Here is a 25,660-nt window from a genome sequence, read left to right as displayed (position 1 = left end):
TGAAACACTGAAGCTGGTTTCTGTCACATCTCGAGCTGAGAGGTTAGCAGGAGCATCCAGGTCTAGAGAAAGATGTTAGTAGAGGAAATTAATACACTACAGCAGCACACAGAAGCTGGACCCTGTTTCCCTGTTGGCCAACATTTAAAGGAGTAGCATCTAGATCTAAAGGTTTCACACATTAACTATCTACCATCTACTATCTAACATATAGGTGCTGATCAGGTCATCATCTACAAAAGAAAATATAAAGTTTTTATTTGAAATTGAAATTGAGATAATATTTTAAGTTGCCTAAACATGTATCTGCGGGTATTTGAGCCTTTAAGCCCACATTTGGAATTAGTAGTCAGCTAATTAAGGGCTTTGGATTTGAGCAGAAAGTGGTAGAATTGAGACCTGTCTCGGCTTGTGTGGAGTTCTTCCTGCTGGCTTTGCTTCCCTTGACGGCCCAGACGTAGACATTGTAGAGGACCCCAGGCCTCAGGCCAGTCAGCATGTATGAAGAAATGTCAGACCCAAGTGGGATTTCCTCACTTGAGCCCTCAGAGGAGCTGTAGGTTAGGACGTAGCCATCAATTTCTGCCCGAGTGTGGTCCCAAGACACTCTGAAGCTGGACTCTGTTTCATCTTGGGCCAAGACGTTAGTAGGAGCGTCCAGCTCTGCATGGGGAGTTATGGTTAGTATAGACTACTACAGGACATCACTACATCTAGTGCAAACATAACAACACATACATACAGCTGATCCAAATCCATATGATTTGGCTCTTACACAAAACCTTCGGTCACTGTGTAAGAGGTTAGAATCGTCATACTTGGATTAAAGTGTTTGGAGGGGTTTGATTTTTTATTTAAATTTTTTTTAGTCCTTTAAACATATGGAAACAATAAATTACCATTGTTTGATTTAGGTTGTAATAATTCTATTATTTCCCAAAATAATTATCAGACATTTTATTCTGTTTAGGTTTCAAATCCAAGTTTGACGTCACATCACATCACATTGTATGTAAGTAGGGTTACTATATGAGTATACTATGAGCTATGTTAATTAAAGAGCATGCAAACTACGATTGCAAACAATAGATGGTGACAGAACACCGTCTAACAGAAACATCTGAAACACTGATGTTGTGTAATACGATTTCATTGGTTTGGCTTCAAGATGAATCCTGTGTGTTTCTTGGGTCTTTGTGTCACACTGGATGTTTGTATTCTCTGAAAACAGGTAAGGAAGGAAGTGGGTTTCAAGCCACATTTTATTTGCATCCATGTGCACTCCTGCTGGTTGACGTACGAGGGAGGTTATTGGAGCTAACATGTCTGCTTCCCCCATTAAAAGGCACCAGGAAAAATCTGAAAACTGAACCGGAACGAAAAAATAAAATAAAGAAAAGTAAATGTGTGTTTAAATAAAAATAAAAATGGAAAAAGATATCAGGTATATTTAGCTTCTAGCAGTAGTAAACCTCTTCTTATTTTAACCATTTGGCTACAAGCAATGGAATCCCCTTGTGGCTCAAAAAAGGTAACCTGCATATAGACACTGACGCACACACACGCGCACGCACGCACACACACGCACGCACGCACGCACGCACGCACGCACACACACACACACACACACACACACACATATATATGTTGCATACACCTGCAGAATAATGTATACAATTAGATATTAATCTAATTATAAATGGTAGATTATTAATCATAGTAATAGTAATTGTGGATTGTGTTGTGTGGATTTACATTAGCTGCTCTCATACTGCTATAACCAGTAACATCAAACATTTACACAGTCGAATCAAATGCTGAACTGATTCCATTCTTCCCCACCTTTGTCATCATTTTGTTATGTTGCCTATGTACCTGCCAGTGAGTTATTTTCTTCAATAGAACACTCAAATCAACTTGCTGCCTTGAATATCTCCATTTGGGTCACCCCTCCCTCACTAGCAGCTGCAAGAACAAAAAAGGAAAATAAAATATCTGGCTTTGTTGACTGAGCAAAACTGTCTCTTCTCACACTTCTTTGACACATTCAGCTCCAGGCTCAACAAAACTGACTTTAACAAGGTCTCCACCCTCATTATGCTAAAAGCCTATTTCAGTGAGAAATCAAGCTTCCCCCTTGGCACTAAGGAAGAAAAAGGTTTGGTGTGCTAAGTGTTAATTGTCTCTTGTTATGCTTTGTTCTTCTTCCAACCACACACAAATACACTGCAGATATTTGAGGTTGAGCTTGCACAAAGGAGCTTAAGAAAAATGTCATTATTTCAACATCTTTCCCTCAGTTCACCCACTGTACAGAATAAATACACAGACACACATCCTGGGAACACTTGATATATCAGAGGAGTCAATGTGCAGATACTTAGTCAATAAAAAGAGTGTACAGAGGATAAAACTGCTTTATCAGGTTCAAACAAAACTAGGTTTAGCTTTTATGTCTGACCTTTGTGGAATACTTTCCCTGCATTCCAAATCACATACTGTTTCCTTTTATTATACTACAAACTGCAGCTGCCCTAAAAAGAATGTAGTTTTCATGCAGTACTGATTCAATTGGGACATAATATTTCATCCCAACATTGTGCTTTAAGCTTGACCCTCTTGCTCATTGATCAATTACAACGTTGGTTGTTCTTTTTTAGCTCAGTCCAAGTGACGTTACTTATCCTAAGCAGAGGATTGTGGGTCAGACTGGTCAGAAAAGCATGCTGGCTTGCATACTGCAAAATGCTGCCAGATGTAGTAGTCTTTTTTGAGTATCTTTGGCATACAACAGTTGACATGCATGTATTATTAGGACATCCTAAATCCTTTTCTTGCTGACTAAATAGCATGGAAGTATGGTAATGGAACCCTAGACTTATCAAACACAATACCCTTTAAACATATGTTTTTCATCATTCATATAAAGGTCATTTGTGAAGCTCTTTAATTGTGGACACCCACACAAGATATAAATAGAGCAACCACCAGGGTCCACTTTCAAAGTTTACCTGTTTCAGCTTCTGTTGAACTCTTCCTGCTGACTCTGTCTCCCTTATAGGCCCAGATGTAGACAGTGTGGAGAACTCCAGGCCTCAAGCCGACCAGCCTGTACGAGGAGCTGTCACGTCCCACAGGGATGTCGGAGCTGGAGCCCTCTGCAGAGGTGTAGCTCAACATGTAGCCCTCGATTTCTGCCTGGACTCTGTCCCATGAAACTGTTGCAGTGTCCTCTGTTACTACAGTGGTGACCAGGTTGGTAGGAGCATCAATGTCTGAAGAAAAAATAGGCATCAGTCAAGTCAGTTGGCGCAATTGTACAACAAGTCCTCCAAATTGAAGAGCTGAATAATGCATTTGCCCATGCCCTTTGGATCGACACACAGATGTTTTTTCTGATCCCTCGCAGGACAATTATAAGTCACAATTACGAAATAAATCTGGTGTGGGCACAAAAACAACTATAGGTTATGTGAGGCAGAACATGGTTTGGGTTGAATAAGTAGATCTGCTTAGTTAAGGTTAGAGAACCAATTGGTTTGGGTTGAAATGTCAACTTTAGGTGAGGGAAGCTTTGTCAATATAACTGTGGTTAAAGTTTGGGGTAGATTGTCGTAATGCTTTAAAGAAATTAAAAAAACAGGAGGGCTCCGGTGGTGTAGTGGGTTGAGCGCATACCATGTGGACTCAGTCCTTGTAGCTGTTGTCACGGGTTCAAGTCCGACCCGTGGACCTTTACTGCATGTCATCCCCCCTGTCTCTGTCTCCCCATTTCAACTCTGTTTCTCTCCATAGTATCAAAAGAAGCTTACAAATGCCAAACAATTATCTCAAGAAAACACACACAACATATTGACTGCTTGTAGGAAGCGGGACACAAACAGCGGTCTCCATTGTTTAAGTCTGACATTTTGCCAACTCTATAATAAAAATCCCCTGACTTCCTTCTATTTAGACCGACATAATTACCACTAGAAGGCTTTGTATGTTGAATGTAAAGGTATCATTGTTTTGGGGCACTGACCGAAACATCTGATGCTGTAATTCTTGGACAGGAATGATCAGGACAACCTATATATGGGCTTGTCCCGTTCACTTAGCTCTACAGGATGAGCCGCGGTTGGAAGACGACACAGGAGCGCAGCAAACACAGAGCTTCTTGTACACTCAGTAGACTTGAGGAATCCCAGGAGACGTATGGGAGACGTGGGTTGAGCAGTTGATGGTGTGTATGTGTGTGTGTATGTGGATTAGTGTTAGTCTCCGTTGTGGCAATCTCAATGAAAGTGAGGAGGGACAGCATTAAAGAGAGAGAGAGAGGAAGAGCGAAAAGAAAACAGTCACGGAGGAATGGTAAGAGACAGAGGAAGTGAGGGGAAATGTAAAAGCTATCATCATTTAGCTCTATTCCTCTGTGGCAGCAGCGGCTCAGTCGAGGTCAGCCTTGTGTCAGTGCGCAGCCTGCATCATGAAAACTGATTGATGATGCATCCAAGAGAAGAAAGGAACTATGCAACTGTCTTACTCTATATCCCCCTCTTTGTCTCGCCTCTCTTCTCGTGTTGTCTCTTTCCCGTCCTTGTGGCTGCACTGCTTGACAGTCTGTCAGGGGCTAAACCACAGAATTTATAATAGCTCAATTTTATTAGCATTAGAGTCTTCCCTCCAAGGCCTAAAAAATTAGAGGTTGTTCAAATGTCTAAGAACCTTAAGTGAGTGCTACCGAGGTAGCCCCGAAAGTGCCTGTCCACTCATCATGTAAAAAAAATCACAAATGTACACACATGCAAATTTACAAGAATGTACACCTTCACAATGACGCAGCGGGTTGGTATCCAGCTAAATGTATGGAAAAGTATGTTTGAATATAAAAAAAATCAATAGCATTTTGTATCACACAATGAGATATGAACTGCTTGTGTTTGACACACCATGTCTGTGACAAGACATTTAAATTTCTCTTGCCTTTCTTCTGATATATTTTATGGCATGCTGTCATACACTGACTGGATTACACTTTATCGTTTCACACCAGAGGTGTGTGTGAATGCTTAGGCAGATTATGTTTGCGTTCTGTAATTTGGCAACAACTTGAAATCAATAGAAAATACTAATTCAATTTCAGTGGTACTATAGCAGATGGCTTTTAGATTATATTAAAAAAAATAAATATAGAAGAGGCTGATCGTCAACAAGAAAATCTGGAAAGTGTAATCACCATAGAGTAAAGTCTGCAGCACCATAGTGGTATTCATCCACCAGTGCTTTCTGTCTGTATTTGCCCAGTGAAAACAACACTGCTCTAGAACAGAACCTAAAAGAACACTGCTTTGCCACAGAAAGCCGAAAGAGGATCAACTCTTCCTCTTTGTTCCATATATTACTCACATTTTGTTGTTTAACATAATTCAAAGTAATTTTGGCTACAGATCATCTCCCGGCTCCTCCTGTCATTAAAAGTAATTTAAATTAATGGGTTTCAAATTGATTTACAACCGTCAGAAAGCCCAATGAAAGTTAAAAGCATTGCAAAGTATGAGGCAAAGTCTGCTATTGCTGTTTATCCCTAATTACAAAATTACTTTAATAACTATTTGGTTTGTAACCATCTGAATAAAGCTTGTATTCCACCAACTCTGCCTTGTTCTCCTTCATAACAAGGGGTTCCTTTTGTGTTACTTTTAGCTCCTTTTGCTCTTATATAGCTGCTGTCTTGGCTGCCCTGATATATTGTACATGCTATTAGACCTTTTTTTCCAAGCACAGCTACTTTCTGAGGGGGCGCCTTCCATTTGCAAGTTACAGGGTAAGATGGATCAGGTCTCTTCAGAAGTTCTGCCCCACTAGCTGCGTAGCAACAGGGGCTACCGGGCTGCAGAACACAAGCTGTCGTTTCGGCCATTTGGAAAACAGCTTATCTATTATGGCTGGCATGTTCAGCAGAGGCATCAACCACAAGGCGCTCAGTAAAAGGCCATCTTTCATCATTTACAGCCTCGACCATACAGCAGAAGCCATATAATATGTCTGTGGATGGAGTAGAGGGGAAAATATGTGTCAATAGGTGCTACTGTATAGCTACTGCGGTATGTCAGGTGTGACATATGTTTTGTTACAGATGTTGCCGGCTACCACAGGCTTTTTTTGCAACGTTTGTCCCACAGACTGACAGATCTGTACGAGGAGCAGCTCATTATTCTTGATGACACAACAATTTTTGCCACAACTAGAAGCAGAAGTAACAATTGATATGGATGATGTGAAAGTCCCCATTTGCCATTATGAACCATCCTCTAATTATCCAACACTGCAGGCATGCATACAAAGTTACCATAAAAAACATGTATGAATACACATCAGTTTTTATAAAATGTCTTATTACGTTATCTAAACCTAACATGTACAGCCCCACACCAATTGTAACATACCAATGATCTTTTCTGTTCGTTTCTGTAAATCTTGCTTCGGACACATGCATGTACTGTACTTTTCTGGTTAAACACATGAACAGCCCAACTTAGCTGGCTCAAACCACACTAACATACTAAACAGACAAGGAGAGGTTATAGTTCTTATCTTTATCATCTACTGTATAAAGTTGTCTATAAGAGCGCTGATGGACAAGTCTGACAGCAGACAGGGTTCTCCCACTGAGATGCTGTTGTGTGTCAAGATAACATGCAGACTAAACTCTCAGCTCTTCAGCCAAAGCTAAGTCCATCTGCTTTTGGTTATATAGAACCGGGTGGCGACTTTATAAAATATCATCATCAGCAGCAGCCATGGTAAATTGTGTTTTAAATGCCTTATAATCTTTTGGCAGGATAGTGACTATGAACTGTCTGCTCCGAGGTGGGTTTTTTCCTAAATGTAAGCTGTCATAAAATTATTTAAGTACGAAACTGATGGCAGTTAAAAGATGCCATAAAGCCACCCACAGAATCATACATACACATATATATACTGTATGCAGTATATAGACTGTATATGCTGCAGGACCAACATACCACAGGCTGAGAGAGGACGATTTATAGAGGAAAGGACTTCTTCTACCAAATATGGTGAAAGAAAAATCAAGCCAATGATAAAGTTTGAATGAGGTCGAGCGAGAGACAAAGTGAACAGAGTGGAAGACAGATGGAAAAATAGAGGAGGAAATATAACAGCTTCTATAGTTGAAGGAGTCAATGACACGCTCTGGACAGAAGCTCAGTTTCATACCATTACAGTAGCTAGCTATACAGTGATGCATTACGTCTTTAAATTGCCTTTTTGAGACCTATTTTTCAATATCATGCCTTATGTTTGCTCTTGATTTCCCTGTGATAATATGGATTTATCTTTGTATCCTTATTTCACACGTGTCCTCCTTCTTCTTCTTCTTCTTCTAATTTTTTTTAATCCTCATTTGTTGCTGTAGTAATAGAACTTACTACCGTCTTTCCGTCTTTTTCGTTATTGCTATTGCTATGTTGTGTGTGTGTGTGTGTTTGTATGTATTTTCTGCACTTCCTCCTCATGATCCTGTTATGGCTCACTGTGTATAACCGCACTGGCTCCGGTGCAAACAGAATGTTTCGGTGAGATAATAGGTGAGAGCCTTCTACAGTATGCTGTGCCATGGCAGTCATCTTGAAAGCAAGCAGCACATTCTTGCTGAGGACTATCCCCCCTAAATCACCTCTAAGCCTTTTCCTGAAAACACCTAAAGTGAAGGATTGTAGCCACTGAAGTGAAGGCCAGCCACTGTCTGTCTGGGGTAGATTAGCACATTCACACACTTGCACGCACACGCACGCACACAAATACACACTCAAACACACACACACACACGCACACGCACACACACACACACACACACACACACACACACACACACACACACACACACACACACACACACACACACAAGCACAACACACAGTTATTGCAGAAGAAAGAAAAAAAGAGACGGGGGTTATTGAGTACCTTACTGGCTATAAAATAGGAAGAGAGGTAAGTCTTAGAAGTACCTAGCTAACACTAATGACTAAAACACATTAAATTGGCGGCCTCAGGTTCTTAAAAAACGAGAAGACCCATCAACTTGGAGACTGCTTTTGAACTGAGTAAGCTCTGAAGGTGGATGAGGGTGAAGGTGAAAATGTCCAGTCCCCTTGACTCATACTGAACTTCTATAATTCCTACATAAACACATACCTGTACACGGGGCCGTTTCTAGCCAATTAGATTAGGGTGCCGGGTCAATGTGAGACAGAAAAGTAAAAAATGACAAAGCAACAAATGAGCAGAAAGGTGGGAATAACTGAAGACCCCTCCTACCATTGCGTACTATACAGTGAAATCATGACTTCAAAAGCGATTGAAAGGCAGGGCTGCAGCTGCTAAAGTGAAAAACTGTGAAATTAATTCCTCCTCACGTCCTCAAAACCAATCCAGGAGGAACACGGTTAGAACCAATGCGTCAAACTCAAAGCCTCACTCTCACTGAAATCCCCGACATTACCAGATGGACTCTGTAAATCATGGACCTCCTCACCTCAAGCATCGGGGAGCATCTTGTAGTCGTTACACCGTTCATATCGGGTTTCCCTTTGGTGACCAGGCTTACCATTAGCCATTAGGACCTGTCCAGAATATGAGGCCGTAAAATTCCAGCCATCTATTATCAGCCCATAATCGTGCTCCTCGTGATGGCTGGACTCATTATAATATTATGATTGGCTGCGTGTAGAAGGTAATGCCAGGTTGTATCAGGCAGCATGTCAGTATTGAGTATGACAGTTGGTGTTTTTCCTATTAGGTTCTGACCGCTTTTGAATCATATAGATGGCTTTGACAAGAGCTCAAAACTTTCTTTGATGCTGCATCCAATCAAAACTACAAGTGGAATATGGATATCCTCGCTCTTGCTTTAATGTGTTCACTTCACTTCCACAATTGGCTGATCTCTTCAGTGTTATCCAATTCAGACACAGTCAGCGGTAACACAAACGCAAGTCCCTGCCATTTCTGTCCCATCTGTAGTCCATTTGAGGAAAAGTGGAGCCCTTTTAATGCTTATTGTTAATGCAGAGCAATTGCTTAAGCACTGGTCACTAAGTAACACATTCAGGTTAAATGGACCATGAACAGTGGTGTGTTAACACAAACCTGTTGCACCAGGGACAGAGGCAGCTCTTCCCTCAGTGTTTCCTTGGATGGCCTGCACTGAGATCTGGTACTCTGTTCCTGGAAACAGACCTGCAGAGAGAATCATTCTTTTAAAAATATGTTATGAACTGCAGCATGGGACAAAATAATACCAGAGGTTCCCTACTTTGGGATCACTTTCAGTTTCAACATTATACCACATGTTTATTTGTTCTTCCTTGCGAAATACAGGATAATTTCATCTTGACAGGCCTAAAAAAACAATCTGAGGAGGAAATTCCGTATTTAGTTAACAGTATGTGTATGCATGAGTGTTTTTTTTATTACTGGATGTGTTTCTAATTCAGTGACATAGCAAGTGCACAATAAAAGTGTTTACCACATGTGATAGTTACACACCATAGAGTAACACAACAGAATAAAAAACAGGAATACCATCAACAAAATAGTCTCATATAAGAAAAGCAAGAAGTATAAGTATTTTACTTCAACTGAATTGCATGATCTAATAATGAGAGGTAACGTATCACAGAATGTAGGGGCAAAGACAGCAAACGCACTGCATCCCTTTATTTTTACAGGAGCTTAAAATAAATAGCCAGCCGGAGAGACTTTAAAAGTAAGGACATAACGACTCAGAATTATACTCAGGAGGGAGTATTCATATCCTCTGAGCAAACTGGTGTTCTGTCTGTTACAACACTTACCCACAATAGTGTGTACGGTGCGCGCCTCTTGGCTGCTCTGTACACTCAGCTCCTCCTCCCGTCCGGCTGGGTCAGTGTGTGTGAGTCTGAAGTGATCCACCTCAGCTATAGGGTTCTTCCAGTCCACTTGAATAGAGACTTCTGTCTGGCCAATGACTCGGATATCTTCAATAGCTGAGACATCTGGGATGGATACAAGGGTTGGACAACAACGTGGAACTGGGAGTACAGACATGACCTTTAAACCGGGAACATTACAGTTCCTGTAATCATAAGCATCTGCCCCGCTCCATACCATGTCATTGAGCTAGACAACGAATCACTTCCACCCCTGAAATGTGACTTTCCAGGGGAGTGGGGATAAATAAAGTATCTATCTATCTATCTATCTATCTATCTATCTATCTATCTATCTATCTATCTATCTATCTATCTATCTATCTATCTATCTATCTATCTATCTATCTATCTATCTATCTATCTATCTATCTATCTATCTATCTATCTATCTATCTATCTATCTATCTATCTATCTATCTATCTATCTATCTATCTATCTATCTATCTATCTATCTATCTATCTATCTATCTATCTATCTATCTATCTATCTATCTATCTATCTATCTATCTATTTATCTATTTATCTGTCTAACTGTCTATCTGACACAACAAGCTTGTGGATTCGAGGAGGAGGTGGAGTAGCATCCAGTGTTCACTTATCTTATACAGTTCTTATATCAAACTGTGTTGTGTAACTGCATAGACAGTGTAAATTATTGTTTTTGTGTGATATTTTTTTGTGTGTCATCAAACAAATCAAATGGTAGCAAATTAAAGGGGGAAGCATTATTTTATGCTAGCTATTGTTTTTTTTATAATCCAAGAAAAAAAGAAAAACACAATCAGAAACCCTCTTTGGAAGTAGATCATTGTTTGAAGCTGAAAAGTATTTAAGCAGTGCAATGTCTGCCTCACGCTGTGAACTCCTCTCATAACCAAAAACCAGACGATGGCGTGTTTCCTCATGCCCATATGGGAATGCCGTGCTGTGTGAGGTTTTCCATAGCTAACCAAGAAACCCACCACACATTACAGTCAAACATAATCCCTCTCCCTCGGTTTGTCTCACTCACGCCCACCGATCCTGTCTAGTAATCCCTTGCTACTCACATCTGTCTCTACCACATCTGTGAGCAAGTACGGTTACCATTAAACACATCCGTGGAGCTACTTCCTTGTAATTACCTTTACATTTAATGGTTAACAAACCAGTGCTTAATGAAACACTTGGTAAAATGACAGACTTCAGCGTGTTCATTACTTGCATTACAGCAAAGCGTTTGTGAAAAAAATGTACGTGGAAAATACTGCTCATCTTTCCTCGTCATTTAGCATAATTGGAACAGACTGTTAAACATGTGATCATCCACAATAAGAAGTCATATCATAAAGTATTATTATTTAGATCTGCAACATTCTAAAGGTAGCAGAGACCTGTCACTTCCAACTTGTGTATCCGTTTGCCGTGTATTCGCCCTTTTTTATCAAATCTAGCGTATTAATCTGCAGCACATTCTTTATTTTAACCTTTCAAGAGATTAACATGATAGGGATGTTCATGCCTCAACACACGTGTGTATTTACAGTTGACCTCAAATGGGACCATCTTACCTACATACAATCTAATTAAATCACCTAGACCTGCAAGCAATACTTGGTCTCCCTGCCACATTGGTCTTTAATGCGTCACTTCTGCCTTTTCCCCAAACCACTGACACCTTTAAGGGCCACATGCTGCACACACAGCCCCAATCTTCTTCACTATTCTGCATCATGCTCATTAAAGGTGCTATGAGGAACCTTTAAATATTTCTGAAACAGTCTATGTTTTTCTCTAATGATCATAAATGACATGTAACAGCAAACGACACCATCAGTGCAGAGAATGCTATTTTCATAGTTTTTCTTAGTTGCCTTTTTCATGGGTACGCTCATCACCCAGCTCCCAGAACTACAGCTGCCATAGGAAAAACACTACCGCTTTTGTCCAAAGGTGGTGCAACAATTAACACAAACTGTAAACTGAAATACATAAAAAAAACACACATTTAAAGGCATCGTTCTGATCACAGAGGTCAGTGCTGTTCACCTGTGGTGGCTTCGATCGTGTCTGCTTCACTTTGGATTTCTCTGATGACCGCATACACCTGGACAATGTAGGTGACCCCCGAAGTCAGTCCTGTGATGAGGTAGGAGTCTTCTGTGTTGGGAACCCGCACCTGGGATACAGTGAGTGGAAACAAAGGTGTTCAAAAAACGACATGATATAGAGAAATGTGGTTGTATGCTTTATCTGACATGCGTTCTGATGTGAAGAGATAACCTACTTGCTCCAGGGCACTCTCATCATCTTTGGGACGATATGTCAAAATGTAATGTTCAGCCCCACGAACTGACTCCCACTCAACTAGGAGAGAGACGTCTGTCGTCTGGACCAGCTGCAGACCCTGAGGCCCAGATACTGAGAGAGAAAGAGACAGTGAGAGAGAGCTTAACATTTGTATCATGTTTTATGTTCTATCAGTGTAAGTGCTTCCTCATGACTACTTCTGTTTTTATATCTTTCACCCTCACTTTATACATTTACAGAAAGGCCCTGAACAACCATTTTGCTGTAAAACATCCCTTTAAGTATTCCTATTTATTGCATTTATGCACAACCAGTTTATAAAAATGTACTGCAATTAATGCTTTATCACAGACTCAAAGCAGTTGCAAACAAATGTAAGGACGTTTCAAGTGTTATTGCATCTTCCTCTGATGACCGATGTGAAGTTGTTTGCCAGCAATGTCAATCAAATCTGAATGAGAACACTGTCCTGGTGAAGCAGATCAGCTGTAATAAACTCCTACATGTATAATACCTGGAAGTTTTCCTAGAAGTTTGCTCCCAATTCTTGAACTCTCTTAAGTTACTGTAGGCAATACATTTTAATAAACAACCTTTTTGTTTCTGGTCACAGTTGCATTAATATGTATTCATGTTATTCCATACGGCAGTGCACTTATACCTAAATAAACACAAAAGTGTTATTACTTTTATACATGTTGTGTTAATCCATTCAATTAACATAATGAAAATCGGATTGCAAGACACTTTTCCGTTGCAGAAACATCTGATAGGCTACATTTTCATCAATGCCGCATGAGTGACATTGTCTGCTTAACATAGTACCGTGCACTAGTTTACTAATAAACAGCTGCATGGATGGTGAGAAAAGCATAACACTGTGTCTTATGGTGATACCGTCTAATAACTTTTCTCCCTTTTACCTGTCCCTCCCTCTTACACCGCTTGAGAGGATCATGAAACAGGCAGAAGCAATTATTTCATTTTTAAAAAGACTGAGGACTCTCCCCCAAACCTGAGATGGAAATTGAGAAAAAAATAATGTTTTTGAAAGGGCTTCATAGGAGATGATGGAAAAAATATGGCAAGAGGGGCCAATAAGAAAGGTATATAACTACGAGGGAGTACAATAACAAAACAGCAGCCAAAAAGACTGTCAGCAAGTCAGCAGTGTTGGGGTGTGAGCCTTTCCACAAACAAAAAGAAAACCTTCTGCGGCTACAATAGAGGGAAATACATGTCTGATGGTGATACATTTAGAGAGGTACAGAGCACAGTACACACAAACGTAAGCATATTTCAAGGGGAAAAAGTGAAACGGGTGGTGAAGGAGTCTGCTATGGCTTTGGCAGGGAAGGAATTCACATCAGGTTCAGATGCTGTTCCACGCAGCGAAGTTCAGGAAGCTTCGTGTTTTTTTTTCTCAAGTGTAGCAATCCTTTCCATCCAGTAGCAGTTAATGTCCCTGGGTTAATACTCCAGGCACGACTGTCAACAATCTTACCCTGGCCTTGAATAATATTTCAGAAGGGCTGGGGTTGAATATATTAACATATTAAGATTGGAAAAAGTGGAAATTAATAGTAGTAATAATTGTTGTAATCTCTGGTTGAAAATGTGTGAAATACAATATGATTAAGGAAAATATGACTAAAACATATTTGGACTTCTTATAAAGACTATAAAGCTGCAGTGCGTGAGATCTAAGGAAGGCAGTGTTAATAGTGTTCAGGACAAGTGAAAAGGTTATTTAAACAACTCCCCCTTTTTTGACATACATCTGTGTCCTATTATATTTTACACATTTTCCAACCATTAAAACATATTTTTTTTCTTTTTGAATTTCTTCACAATTCACTTCCTTTCACTTCACACACAGCACTTGAAATGGTGGCCAAATATGGTTTGGAGTGGAGGATAAAGTTCAAATATGTTGAACATGTCCGAGACGATGAAATAACTTAAGTACAATAAATCCGTATCGTGTGCATTGTGTGTTGATATAGCTCTAAAGGAGTTACCGTGTTCGCTTCTCATAATCTCAGTTGCATTATATCAATCTTACCTTATTAGATATGGTTGCTAAACTTTCTTCAGTTTTTTTTTTTTTTTTTTTTTTTTTACTGTAATCTGATCGATGGAAGAGTTAACCCATTGATGACTATGGCAATCTAGGATGCATGTCCTTAATGCCTGAGGGTTTTCTGAAAAAATAGTACGAATTGTCAAGTCTACCAAAACCTTAATATCTAAGCCTGTGTAGCACATAGAAACATGAAATAAAATACATTTAAAAGTTAAGGTTCACATGTTTTATTTAAACATGCTCCCTTAGCGCTTACAAACCAACAAATATTTCTAAAAATCGTCAAAATTAGATGAATTAAAAAATTATTAAATATTGTTAATAAATAGATGCAATGTGTTGTGTGATTTTCGTCAGTAGTCTATAGTAGACCTTGATTCTGCGCACCAAACGCCACTAACTGTTCTGTCGCCGACATAGCTGGCGTATTTTTTTTATTATTATTTTTATTTTTTATTTTTTTGATTGACATGATTTTCGGCAAACCACACAACTTTTGGGTGGTCACGTGGTCTTAAAAAAATCAACAAAACCCACCTCATGTGTATTTGAACCAATGACAGTGCATTCAATGCTGGGAATGCCATGAAAATTAGATAAAGTAATAATGCTGCACGATGCAGCATCAGGCAGGAGAGCCAATGTGGCATCGCGCAGCAGCCGTCATCAATGGGTTAAGGCAAAAAACAATATTTTCACTGTTCTGGCACCACTGATCCTAAAAGAAAACGACATCTGCATTTGATAGTGGAGATGTTGAAGCTATATTAACATCTGTGTGGAATGAAAGGGTGATATACTGGTTGTTCAGTACATCTAAAGTCCTACAGCAAGCCGTCTTCACCCACGGAGAAGATTGACTTTCATCATCCATGTGCTGAAATGGCGGGTAGCCACATAAAACCAACAAAGTCTCCACTGTTTTGCTTTTGTGCCCCTTCTCCTCCTGGTGCTTATTACCATTATTATTACTAACACCTAAAATCAACACAATGCATTTCATTTCCTTTCCTCCCACTTTCTCCTCCTCCCTGACTTTTCCTCTGACACGGCGCCACTGTTGATTTTGGACTCAATTCTGCAGCACCTACACACACCAAGCTGCAGACCTGTATCTCGCTACTGTCTGCCTCTTCAGAGTAAAACACAGCTTGGCCAAAGCAAATCCACATCAAGGGTTTGACCTAACTGACCTTCTACTGACCATTCACGCTCTTATTCTGGTCTAACTGGTTCAGGACCTGAAACTGGCTATGTAGCTTTTGTAGGTGGATTCACATTAAGTAAACATTAAAAAGGCCATGATTTAAACTATGTGCTCCGTAGTGTGAGTTGTGGTTTCTTGAGAACATTTGTTGTCAAGATCACTTTTTGTCAAAATCAGTGAATCCGCTACAGTTCCGTACCATGTGTGCTGAAAAGAATTCTGGTGTCAATAGACAACCTAGGCTCTGTAAACTGGTATGTAAACAAATGTTATGTAAACAAAGGGGACCCACCGTAGCTAACAACATGCCAGTTTACAGAACCTAGGCAATGTATTAACACTGGATTTGTTTTTCAGGTAGCGGTTGAGGAGATATCATCTCCAGAATTGCTGACTCCTCCTTTAAATATAAAGGAAGAAATGCCCTAGCCTGTCGTGATCACAGCTGGCTGCTGTGCGTGTTCCTCCTCCTCCTCCTCCTTCTGCCACTCCCCCCTGTCTGTCTCCACACCTGGTTCTCATCACCAATCAACTCACCTACATCTACTCCTGGTTTCCCTGCTGTCGTCGCCAGATCGTTATCATTCCCTACAGTGGTAACTATTCACGCCTGGCTCCAGTTGATAGTACTCGCTCTTTCTTGTTTCTTGTGTAGTTTTTGTGATTCCTTCTTACTTGTGTTTTCCTCTGCCTGCAGTTACCCGGATCACTACCTCCAGTCTACCTACCTGCTGCACTACCCCTGGCTTCCCCATTCACCACCTGCTCCCCACCTCGTTAAATAAACCTTTTTATTTAAATCCTACTTCGCCTCTGTCTGCTCTTGGGTCCAGCATCGTAACCGTAACAGAACGATCTGGCCAAAATGGACCCAGCGGACATGGACTTTATCCGCGGAGCTCTCGCCGCCCAAGGCTCTCGGGTTGCGGAGCACAGCAAAGCCCTCTGGGACGCAATGGAAGCCTTTAAGAATCTCGCTACTCGAGTTACTCAGTTGGGTGCGCAATTGGACTTACTGGCCTCCCACATCACAGCGCTTCCACTACCAGCGGCACCTCCGCCTGCTCCCACTCTCCCGTCACACCTGCCACGAGCTCGTGAGCCTTTCATTCCTGCGCCGGAGCGCTACGCTGGGGACATGGGTACGTGCAGAGCTTTTTTGATCCAGTGTTCCCTAGTTTTCAGTCAGCAGCCTCTCACCTACCCCACTGAAAAGGCGAAGATCGCTTACATTATGGGGTCACTTAAGGGTAATGCACTAGCGTGGGCTTCAGCATTATGGGACAGTGATTCCCCAGTTAATGACAATTTTGACCTTTTTGTAGCTGAAATGAGGAAGGTTTTTGATCACCCAGTAAAGGGGGGGGACGCCGCCAAGCGGCTTATTTCATTACGTCAGGGCTCCCGCAGTGTAGCTGAGTTCTCCGTCGAGTTCAGGACCTATGCAGCCAGGTCGGGCTGGAACGACAAGTCACTACGTGGGCTTTTTCTTTCCGGTCTCAGTGAGACAATCAAGGATGAGCTGGCTACTAGGGAGGAAGCGGACACTCTCGATGAAATGATTTCCCTCTCTATCCGGCTGGATAATCGCCTACGCGAGCGGCGTAGGGAGAAGACAGTCAGCTCCGTGCCCCCGGCATCCGCTGCTTCCCATTCTCCACACTTCCCTGAAACTGCCCTCTCTGCTCCCGTGACGCATGCTGTCACTGAAGAGGAACCTATGCAGCTGGGGCGCACACGTCTCACCCAGGCAGAGCGGCGTCATCGGATTAAGACCGGAGTGTGTCTGTACTGTGCGCTGCCCGGGCATCTCATCTCCACCTGTCCGTCACTGCCCGAGGGACAGGGCTCTGCCGTGAGACTCGGGGCCCTGCTGTGCCACGCCTCCTCCGTCCCCGTTTCTCACTGTTCTCGCTCACTGCTGGATGCCACTCTCCTGTCCCTCGGTCATCCCTTTCCTGTGTCAGCCCTGGTGGATTCTGGAGCGGAGGAGAACTTCATTGACGCCGGTTTCGCGTCTCAGGTTGGCATTAAATTGGAACAATTACCCTCTCCCTTAACTGTTAACGCCTTAGATGACCGCCACCTGGCCCTTATTACTCACCGTACCAAGCCCCTTGAGTTAATTGTTTCTGGTAATCACCACGAGATTCTTCAGTTTCATGTCATCCTGTCTCCCCTCACTCCCCTGGTGCTGGGTCACCCCTGGCTCAAGCGGCACAATCCCCAATTTGACTGGTCTTCTGGCAAGGTGGTGAGTTGGAGCACTTTTTGCCATTCCACCTGCTTACAATCTGCTCTGTCTCCAGCAGAGGGAGGTGTTCCATTGCCACAGGAACCCCCCGACCTCTCCTTGGTTCCCTCACATTATCATGACCTGGGAGAGGTCTTTAGTAAGTGTTGTGCGCTCACCCTGCCTCCTCATCGCTCCTATGACTGTGCCACTGATCTCCTCCCCGGCGCCCCTTTGCCCAGTAGTCACCTGTTTAACTTGTCCCGTCCTGAGAGGGAGGACATGGAGAAGGTCAGGGCAGTGACAGACTGGCCCATCCCTGATTCCCGCCAGAAACTGCAGCAGTTTCTGGGATTTGCCAATTTTTTCCGGAGGTTCATCTGTGACTACAGCAGGGTTGCAGCCCCTCTCACCCGTCTCACCTCTCCTGCCCTCCCATTTGCCTGGACGCCTGGGGCGGACGCTGCCTTCTCTGACCTTAAAAGGCTTTTCTCGTCTGCTCCCATCCTTATCCAACCGGACCCCTCCAGGCAGTTCATCGTGGAGGTTGATGCATCTGACACTGGGGTGGGGGCGGTCCTGTCCCAGCGCTCAGCTTCTGATGAGAAGATTCACCCCTGCGCTTTTTTCTCTCGCCGGCTGGTTCCTGCTGAGCGTAACTATGTGGTGGGTGACAGAGAACTGCTGGCTGTTAAACTAGCGTTGGAGGAATGGCAGTACTGGCTGGTGGGGGCAGAACAGCCGTTTGTGGTTTGGACCGACCACAAGAATGTGTCTTACATTCAGACGGCCAAGCGCCTAGATTCCCGTCAGGCCCAGTGGGCCTTGTTTTTTGGACGTTTCAGTTTCACCCTCATTTACCGGCCCGGGTCCCGCAACGTCAAGCCTGACGCCCTCTCTCGTCAATTCACCACTGTGAACACACCGGTCCTCCCTGACACTATCCTCTCTCCTTCCTGCCTCAAGCTGGCCTGCACGGTTGATGCTCGGGCCTCTAATGGCCACACAGTTCGTCCCCACGTGCCTTTCAAGCACCCCGTGTCTCATCCCCAGCTGCCTTTCAAGCACCTTGTGCCTCATCCCCAGGTGCCTGTCAAGCACCCTGTACTTCATCCCCAGTATTCCTTCCAGGAGCCTTTACCTAATCTCCATGTGCCCGTCCAGCGCCCTGTGCCTTATCCGCAGTATCCCGTCCGGCGCCCTGTGCCTTATCCGCAGTATCCCGTCCAGAAGCCGGTGCCTCATCCCCTCTTGAAGCATAAACCATATTCTCCGATTCCCCTCTGGGGCACAGAGCCTCATCCCCAGGTGTCCGACGATTCCCCTGTGCCCGTGGGGCCCCCTGTGTATTCCCAGTTTCCCCTCTTTGACCCTGAGCCTCATCCCCAGGTGGTCAAGGACCAAGAGCCACATCTCCAGTTTCCTGTCTGGGATTCCAAGCCCTCGTTTCCAGTGACGGACCCTGAGCCTCAGCCCCACGTTCCCCTCTCTGAGCCTGAACCTCTTCCCCAGGTGGTCAAGGAGACCGGGTCCATCCAGATTGGCCTAGGCCGCCAAGAGGCGTCCATTGAGGAGGGGGTACTGTCGTGATCACAGCTGGCTGCTGTGCGTGTTCCTCCTCCTCCTCCTCCTTCTGCCACTCCCCCCTGTCTGTCTCCACACCTGGTTCTCATCACCAATCAACTCACCTACATCTACTCCTGGTTTCCCTGCTGTCGTCGCCAGATCGTTATCATTCCCTACAGTGGTAACTATTCACGCCTGGCTCCAGTTGATAGTACTCGCTCTTTCTTGTTTCTTGTGTAGTTTTTGTGATTCCTTCTTACTTGTGTTTTCCTCTGCCTGCAGTTACCCGGATCACTACCTCCAGTCTACCTACCTGCTGCACTACCCCTGGCTTCCCCATTCACCACCTGCTCCCCACCTCGTTAAATAAACCTTTTTATTTAAATCCTACTTCGCCTCTGTCTGCTCTTGGGTCCAGCATCGTAACCGTAACATAGCCAAGTCTAGACGGATGTTGCCATGAATAAAATATTAATTTAAAGCTTCTTCCGCAGCCCAATAGACTTTGAAAAAGCTAAATTGTGTGCCTTTCACCTGCAGTGAAATCTCAAAGATCTCCTTTGAAATGCCTGTCACAGTGTGAACTGAGTGAATTCAACTCTCCATGCCTGGCTGCTCACCTTCCTGCTTGCCTGCCCTTAAATTGCCATGAAAAATGCAATTTTGTACTGTGCTCCTGAGGCACTATAGAGGAATAGTGGTTTGGTGAGCAGTGCATTTAGCAGAAGTGACAATTCTTCTGGGGAATCAAAGCCAGACAGAACCTCCAAAGACTGATGGATCTTCTTATATTCCTGTGGTATTACAGTATGTGACCTGATGCTATAAGCTTTCTAGAGGCCCTTGCTGTCAGTGGTCACAGGGTCAGCCCACTGAAAGAGCCCCATCAGCTGCTCTATCTGAAATAACTGCTGGAGAAATGCTTTGAATTCCACTGAAGTAGGTCACTTACACCATCAGAATAACTATTGTTAGTTTTGTTTCAGTCAGAGACAATTTTGTCGATGAATTGAACATTTATAGCAAAGATTGCCATTCGAGCGAACTCCCCGAGTCTGCTGGTCTTACTCATTGTATCTTAAAAATGTCAACAACAGTATGAAAAGCCTAACAACATAAGAAAAAGTACTTTGTGGTGTTGGAGAAAGCAGCAAGTGTTATTGGTACAGTAACGTTCCATTGGTTGGTTCAAATCTGGATTCAGTTTCCACTTCAATGGAAAAAAATGGAAAAAATTGACAAAAATCAGCAGCAGCATATTATATCAGCTGTGGTTAATCAGTGTTAATTCCAAACAGCTAACTTTTGACTGTGCTCTACAAACCGGTGTCGGATTCTGTTTACGATAGAAAATTCACTGCATGATGTAACGTCACCCCATGACCACTAGTGCATTGTGTGTTTTTGTAACACATACTGTATAAACTATCTATGTGATTGTATCCAATCAAACTCACATTATTAATCATATAAACATTTTAAAGTTATCATTTTAATTTGGAGCTAGTAGGTTATTTTTAATCATCAAAAATATTTTTTTTGTCATTCATATGCTGCTTAGATCCTTTTCAGGTTGTACGTACAGGCTGTCAAAACGAATTGGACTTCTCATATTTGCAAATGTTATGAGCACAACTTTATAAGGATTCAACTGTCATACTACGTTTAATAAGGCCATTGAACACCTGAATGAATACACTGGGGTTACCTATTAGCTGAGGAAATGTTGACATGTCACAATAGAAAAAGCACATCAGTCAATGAGTAAAAGGTGAATGTAATTGAACAGCTTTGGTTTCAGGGTGTCACACTGTCATTTAGGGCTGCAACTAACGATTATTTTGATAATCGATTAATCTGTCGATTATTTTCTCGATTAATCGATTATTAATCGACTAGTGTTTTGGTCCGTAAAATGTCAGAACATGGTGAAAAATCTTGATACATTTTCCAAAGCCCATGTTGACGTCCTCAAATGTATTGTTATGTCCAAAACACACAGGTATTTCAGTTTATTGTCATAATAGGATTAAAGAAACCAGAAAATATTCACATTTGAGAAGCTGAAATCAGGGAATTTGGACATTTTTTATTAAAAATGTATTCAAAACGATTAATCGATTATCAAAATAGTTGGCGATTATTTTAGTAATCGATTAATAATCGATTCGTCGATTAATCGTTGCAGCTCTACTGTCATTGCTCACTCGGACACCTGAATAGAGCCCTCGTTGAGGTAATGAGTAACACTTGATCTTTTCATACAATAAAAGGTTGAAATGCCTGCTGTAAAAAAAGATCTATTGCCATTGAGTGTATGAGCCAAGGATGCTTCAGCATGAATCAAACAGATGATAGGCGATAAGCTGCTACAAGCATGAATGGATTGCTGTAAGCCCTAAGAATTCATCGAGGTACTTCCTAAACGTTTTTACTAAATGATACAGAAAGGAAATTTATATGAAGATTACTGGGACTTTAGGGGCAAGTGATATATATATACTGTATTTAATGGTTCTATTGCTCTGTGTAGCCTTTGTGTCTTCCATGAGATAGCAGTTAATACAGCTTAATGTCAGCAGAGCCACAGAGGCGACTAAATAAAAAGGTGAAATGTGAAATGTAATCCTCATGAGAAACACAGATCAAAGTTAATGCAAGCCTTGGTCATAAAAAGATATTATGCTGCACCACATGAATATAATTTACCCATAAAAAAGATCATGGTGGAATATGCTTACTCAAACGCCATCCATCTCTATAGGGCACAATGAAAATGATTCTGGTAGCTCGGATAAAAACTGCCCACAGGTACAAAACCTGTATGTGTGAATTAATTATGTGTGCTCGGAGCAAACAGACTGGAAAAAATGCTGATGAAATGTATTCAACCTTTCTTTGTCATAGGCCTATTCCAAACTGTTGCACAAAATGTGTTTTTTGAGAGTTAGGAAAGGAGGCGATAATAAACCGGCATAGGCTATTTTTGGGGGATCTTATCGTCATATTAGCTACCAAGCTAACAAGCTAATTCATTATAAAATAAAGTAAACATGTACTTAGCAAGTTCTCTGCTTATTTTAATATTAAATAGTATATTATTTGTAGTCTTTAATCAAATTATGAACAATCCTGATAACAAAAAAGCCTTGGGGTAGTAAACTGCACAGTGCAGAACAAATTATAAGATAGGCCTTTAAAACACAGTGAAAAAAGGCTAAAGGTGCAGAGTCTGCAGTTTACAAAACATATTTCCCTTTATGTAATTCTTACTATTGAATAATTGTATCATTGTTAATCAAACTAACTAATTACAATCATAATTTTGAGGCGCCTGGAACCAAATGTAGACACTAGAATATGTTTGTAAACAAAACTGTGGGCCCTTCTGCTGTGAACAACAACAGTGAAACAGGAACTTTTACGGTAGCTTTCAAATTTCAAACAGTGTTCCAGCAATCCAATTTTCCTGTGAGGAAAGTTTGTTTATTCAGTTATGAGAATATACCTTGAAAGATGTTCACTTCCTTGACACACCAAAAGTTACATAGTGCACCTTTAAGCATCTGAATAGCTTACCTAATGAACAATCTTCCCCGAAAAAGCCTTCATCACAGATGCACATGCCGTCCACACACCGTCCATTACCGATGCAGTCGTTGGGACACTTCTGGACACCGCAGTCCTCGCCGGTGAAGTGCGCGAAACACACGCATTTTCCATCCACGCAGTGTCCCTTGTCATTGCAGTTGTCTGGACACAGTAGCTGGCTGCAGTCATCTCCCGTGTAGCCCTGATGGCACACACACTTCCCATCCACACACCGCCCGTTGTCATTGCACTCGTCGGGGCAGGAGGACACTGAGCAGTCTGGGCCTTCCCACCCAGGGTTGCAGAGGCAGCTGCAGGTGTCGCGTTGGTAGGTACCATACCCACTACAGCTTGTGTCCAATCCTTGAGAGAGAGAGAGAGAGAGAGAGAGAGAGAGAGAGAGAGAGAGAGAGAGAGAGAGAGAGAGAGAGAGAGAGAGAGAGAGAGAGAGAGAGAGACGGACGAGTGAAGAGATGTTAATGTGTGGTGGATTAGTTGTTTTTACTTATTCAAAGTGGCTACAAAGAACTCTTGGTGTCTGTTGATTCTCGTGGTACCTTTGGACAAAAGCGGTAGTGTTTTTACTACGCCAGCTGTTGTTCCTGGGTGAACGTACCCATGACAAAGGCATTAAGAAGAACTATATAAAAATAGCATACTTTGCACTGATGGTCTCGTTTGCTGTTACATGTAATTTATGATCATCAGAGGGAAAATGAGAATGCTTCAAAAGTTCCTCGTAGCACCTTTAAAGTGGCAACGAGGAACTTTTGGTTTCTGTTGATTCTAGCAGCACCTTTGGTTAGAAGCAGAAGTGTTTTTTATGACACACTAGTGCAGTGCCCAAGTGCATGCGGGTGGTGCGTGCATTTGTTTAGGAAGCGGATGAAAGAGAGAGCTCCGGATTCATATACTGTTTTCATGGTGTAAAACATCATAGTTTGCAGCTTCCTCCCTATTCTGCAAACTTGTTTACCCTTGTGGGTCAAGAGTAGACTAACCCAGCTCAACCTCCCAGCTATGTAAGGTTGTGAGACAGCTTACCTGCAGCACCACCTCCTCCACAACATCCCTGGGAACACTGGCTCTTTAGGTAGTTGACCTCTTCCTCCAGTCCGTTGACTCTGTACATGAGCGACTTGAAGCTCTCGGACTCCTCGCAGTCACACTTTGGTGTCTGCAGCCTGATGTTGTGTCTGAAGACGATGTCGTTTTCTCCCTTTGCAGTGGTCTCTGTCTGTAGACCTACAAAATATCACCAAAATCCAACAATTTGGCTCACAATGCTCACATACAGTTATGCAGTATATTTAGTATGACATTTCCAGGTGAGAACTGTAACTTCTACAGGGATGTGCAGTTGCAGCTCGCTTCTGAACAAAATTCAGTTAACATAATAATATTGAAAGGGGCATACATGTCATTTACAGTAATTGTAACTTGTTTTGAAAATGTTGAGAATCATTCTCACAAAATGTGGTCGTTAATCAGCTTCTATCATTATGGTTCTTACAGTTTTTCAACCACTTTTTTTCTTTTTTTTAGCTTTCTGCATACACATACTCATGTTCTCATTCGCATTTTGACTGTTTTTGTTTATGACCTGCTTCGTGCTGGGCTGGCAGGTGCTCAAGTTTACAAGTGGAGTTCTCCGGGATGTCGAATTTATAGACATGGCTGAAGGTGAGGTCTTCAGTAGAGCTGGAGGGTGACAGTGTGCAGAGCAGGGCCAGCAGGCACAGGGCCCACCGCAGGAGTCTGGTGCTCATGGCTAGAGGACAAGATAGGAGCAGATAATTGTACAGAGATCATTTTTTTATAAACAATTGGACCACATGTGAGGGTGAGAAACTGAGCGAAAGGGATCCCATTTTAAACTGTGCTAACACAGATAAAGAAACTAAAACAAAAGTGTATTGTTTCTGTGACATTGTAAAAATGAAGGGTCTTCCATGAAGGGGTCATTAGTGTTGCTGTGCCCAGCATTAAACGGTGACCGCATGGAACTCTTGGTGAAACAGCAAGTCAACATTTTAATATTTTCTTCATGAGTACAGATAAAATAAAATAAAGAGATACAAAATGTTAAAAATGCTTTAAAGGTAAGCTTGTTTTCTACTTTTGAGAGAGGCTGTTTTTCCCCTGCCTCCAGTTTTTATGCTAGGCTAGGCTAATAGTCCCCTGACTCCAGTTTTTGCCCAATGCATAAACATAACACAGGTCTTCTTGGCCAACTTTCCAGGGGATTCCCTCTCTAAAGAAATAGTTTCTCTTTAAAAACAAAACTGTGGTTGAACGTAGGCTAAATTTGGAAAAACACTGTTCATACATGTATATATTCTCCAAAAGGGATAGGGTTATTCCTTTGAATATTCTTTTTACCTTACACAATAGATACAGTAAGAACAACACTCTAGATTCACTGATAACTGTTCGACACAAATCAAATACTTCAAAGAATCTCACACAAAGAAAATGAGACATTACGTCACACAGAGAGGACATATATTCCATCTGTTTTTTAGTGTGTGCTTATACTTTTACTAGAGATTGTATCTTTGGCATGATGTGTTACAGACTACTGAAACTGTAGATGTTTGTCGTCACGGCTGAGTGGACCAGAGTCTCCAGGTTGAATGAGGGTCACGTTTGTACTTCCCAGTCAGTGTTTTATTGAGAACTGATGACAGAAATATTATCTGGACA

General features: G+C 42.1%; 1 protein-coding gene across 2 annotated transcripts in view; it reads right to left on the bottom strand.

The window, feature by feature from the left end:
* Window positions 1-25,660, bottom strand: part of tnn (tenascin N) — a 42,168-nt gene that overhangs the window by 9,762 nt on the left and 6,746 nt on the right. Inside the window, exons 2-10 of one of the 2 annotated variants that reach the window (XM_080033481.1) lie at window positions 24,558-24,725; window positions 23,999-24,199; window positions 22,943-23,317; window positions 12,249-12,382; window positions 12,011-12,140; window positions 9,861-10,043; window positions 9,154-9,243; window positions 3,012-3,275; window positions 400-663 (exon numbers count right to left, since the gene is read on the bottom strand). In XM_080033481.1, the coding sequence (XP_079889607.1) occupies window positions 400-663; window positions 3,012-3,275; window positions 9,154-9,243; window positions 9,861-10,043; window positions 12,011-12,140; window positions 12,249-12,382; window positions 22,943-23,317; window positions 23,999-24,199; window positions 24,558-24,723 (1,807 nt within the window). In that variant the 5' untranslated portion in view covers window positions 24,724-24,725. The remainder of the gene's footprint in view (window positions 1-399; window positions 664-3,011; window positions 3,276-9,153; window positions 9,244-9,860; window positions 10,044-12,010; window positions 12,141-12,248; window positions 12,383-22,942; window positions 23,318-23,998; window positions 24,200-24,557; window positions 24,726-25,660) is intronic. The other variant, XM_080033482.1, reaches the window with a different exon arrangement.

This window comes from Ammodytes marinus (assembly GCF_949987685.1).
Source record: "Ammodytes marinus genome assembly, chromosome: 9".
In the NCBI taxonomy this organism is placed as follows: domain Eukaryota; kingdom Metazoa; phylum Chordata; class Actinopteri; order Uranoscopiformes; family Ammodytidae; genus Ammodytes; species Ammodytes marinus.
This window is presented reverse-complemented; position numbering and strand designations above follow the sequence as displayed.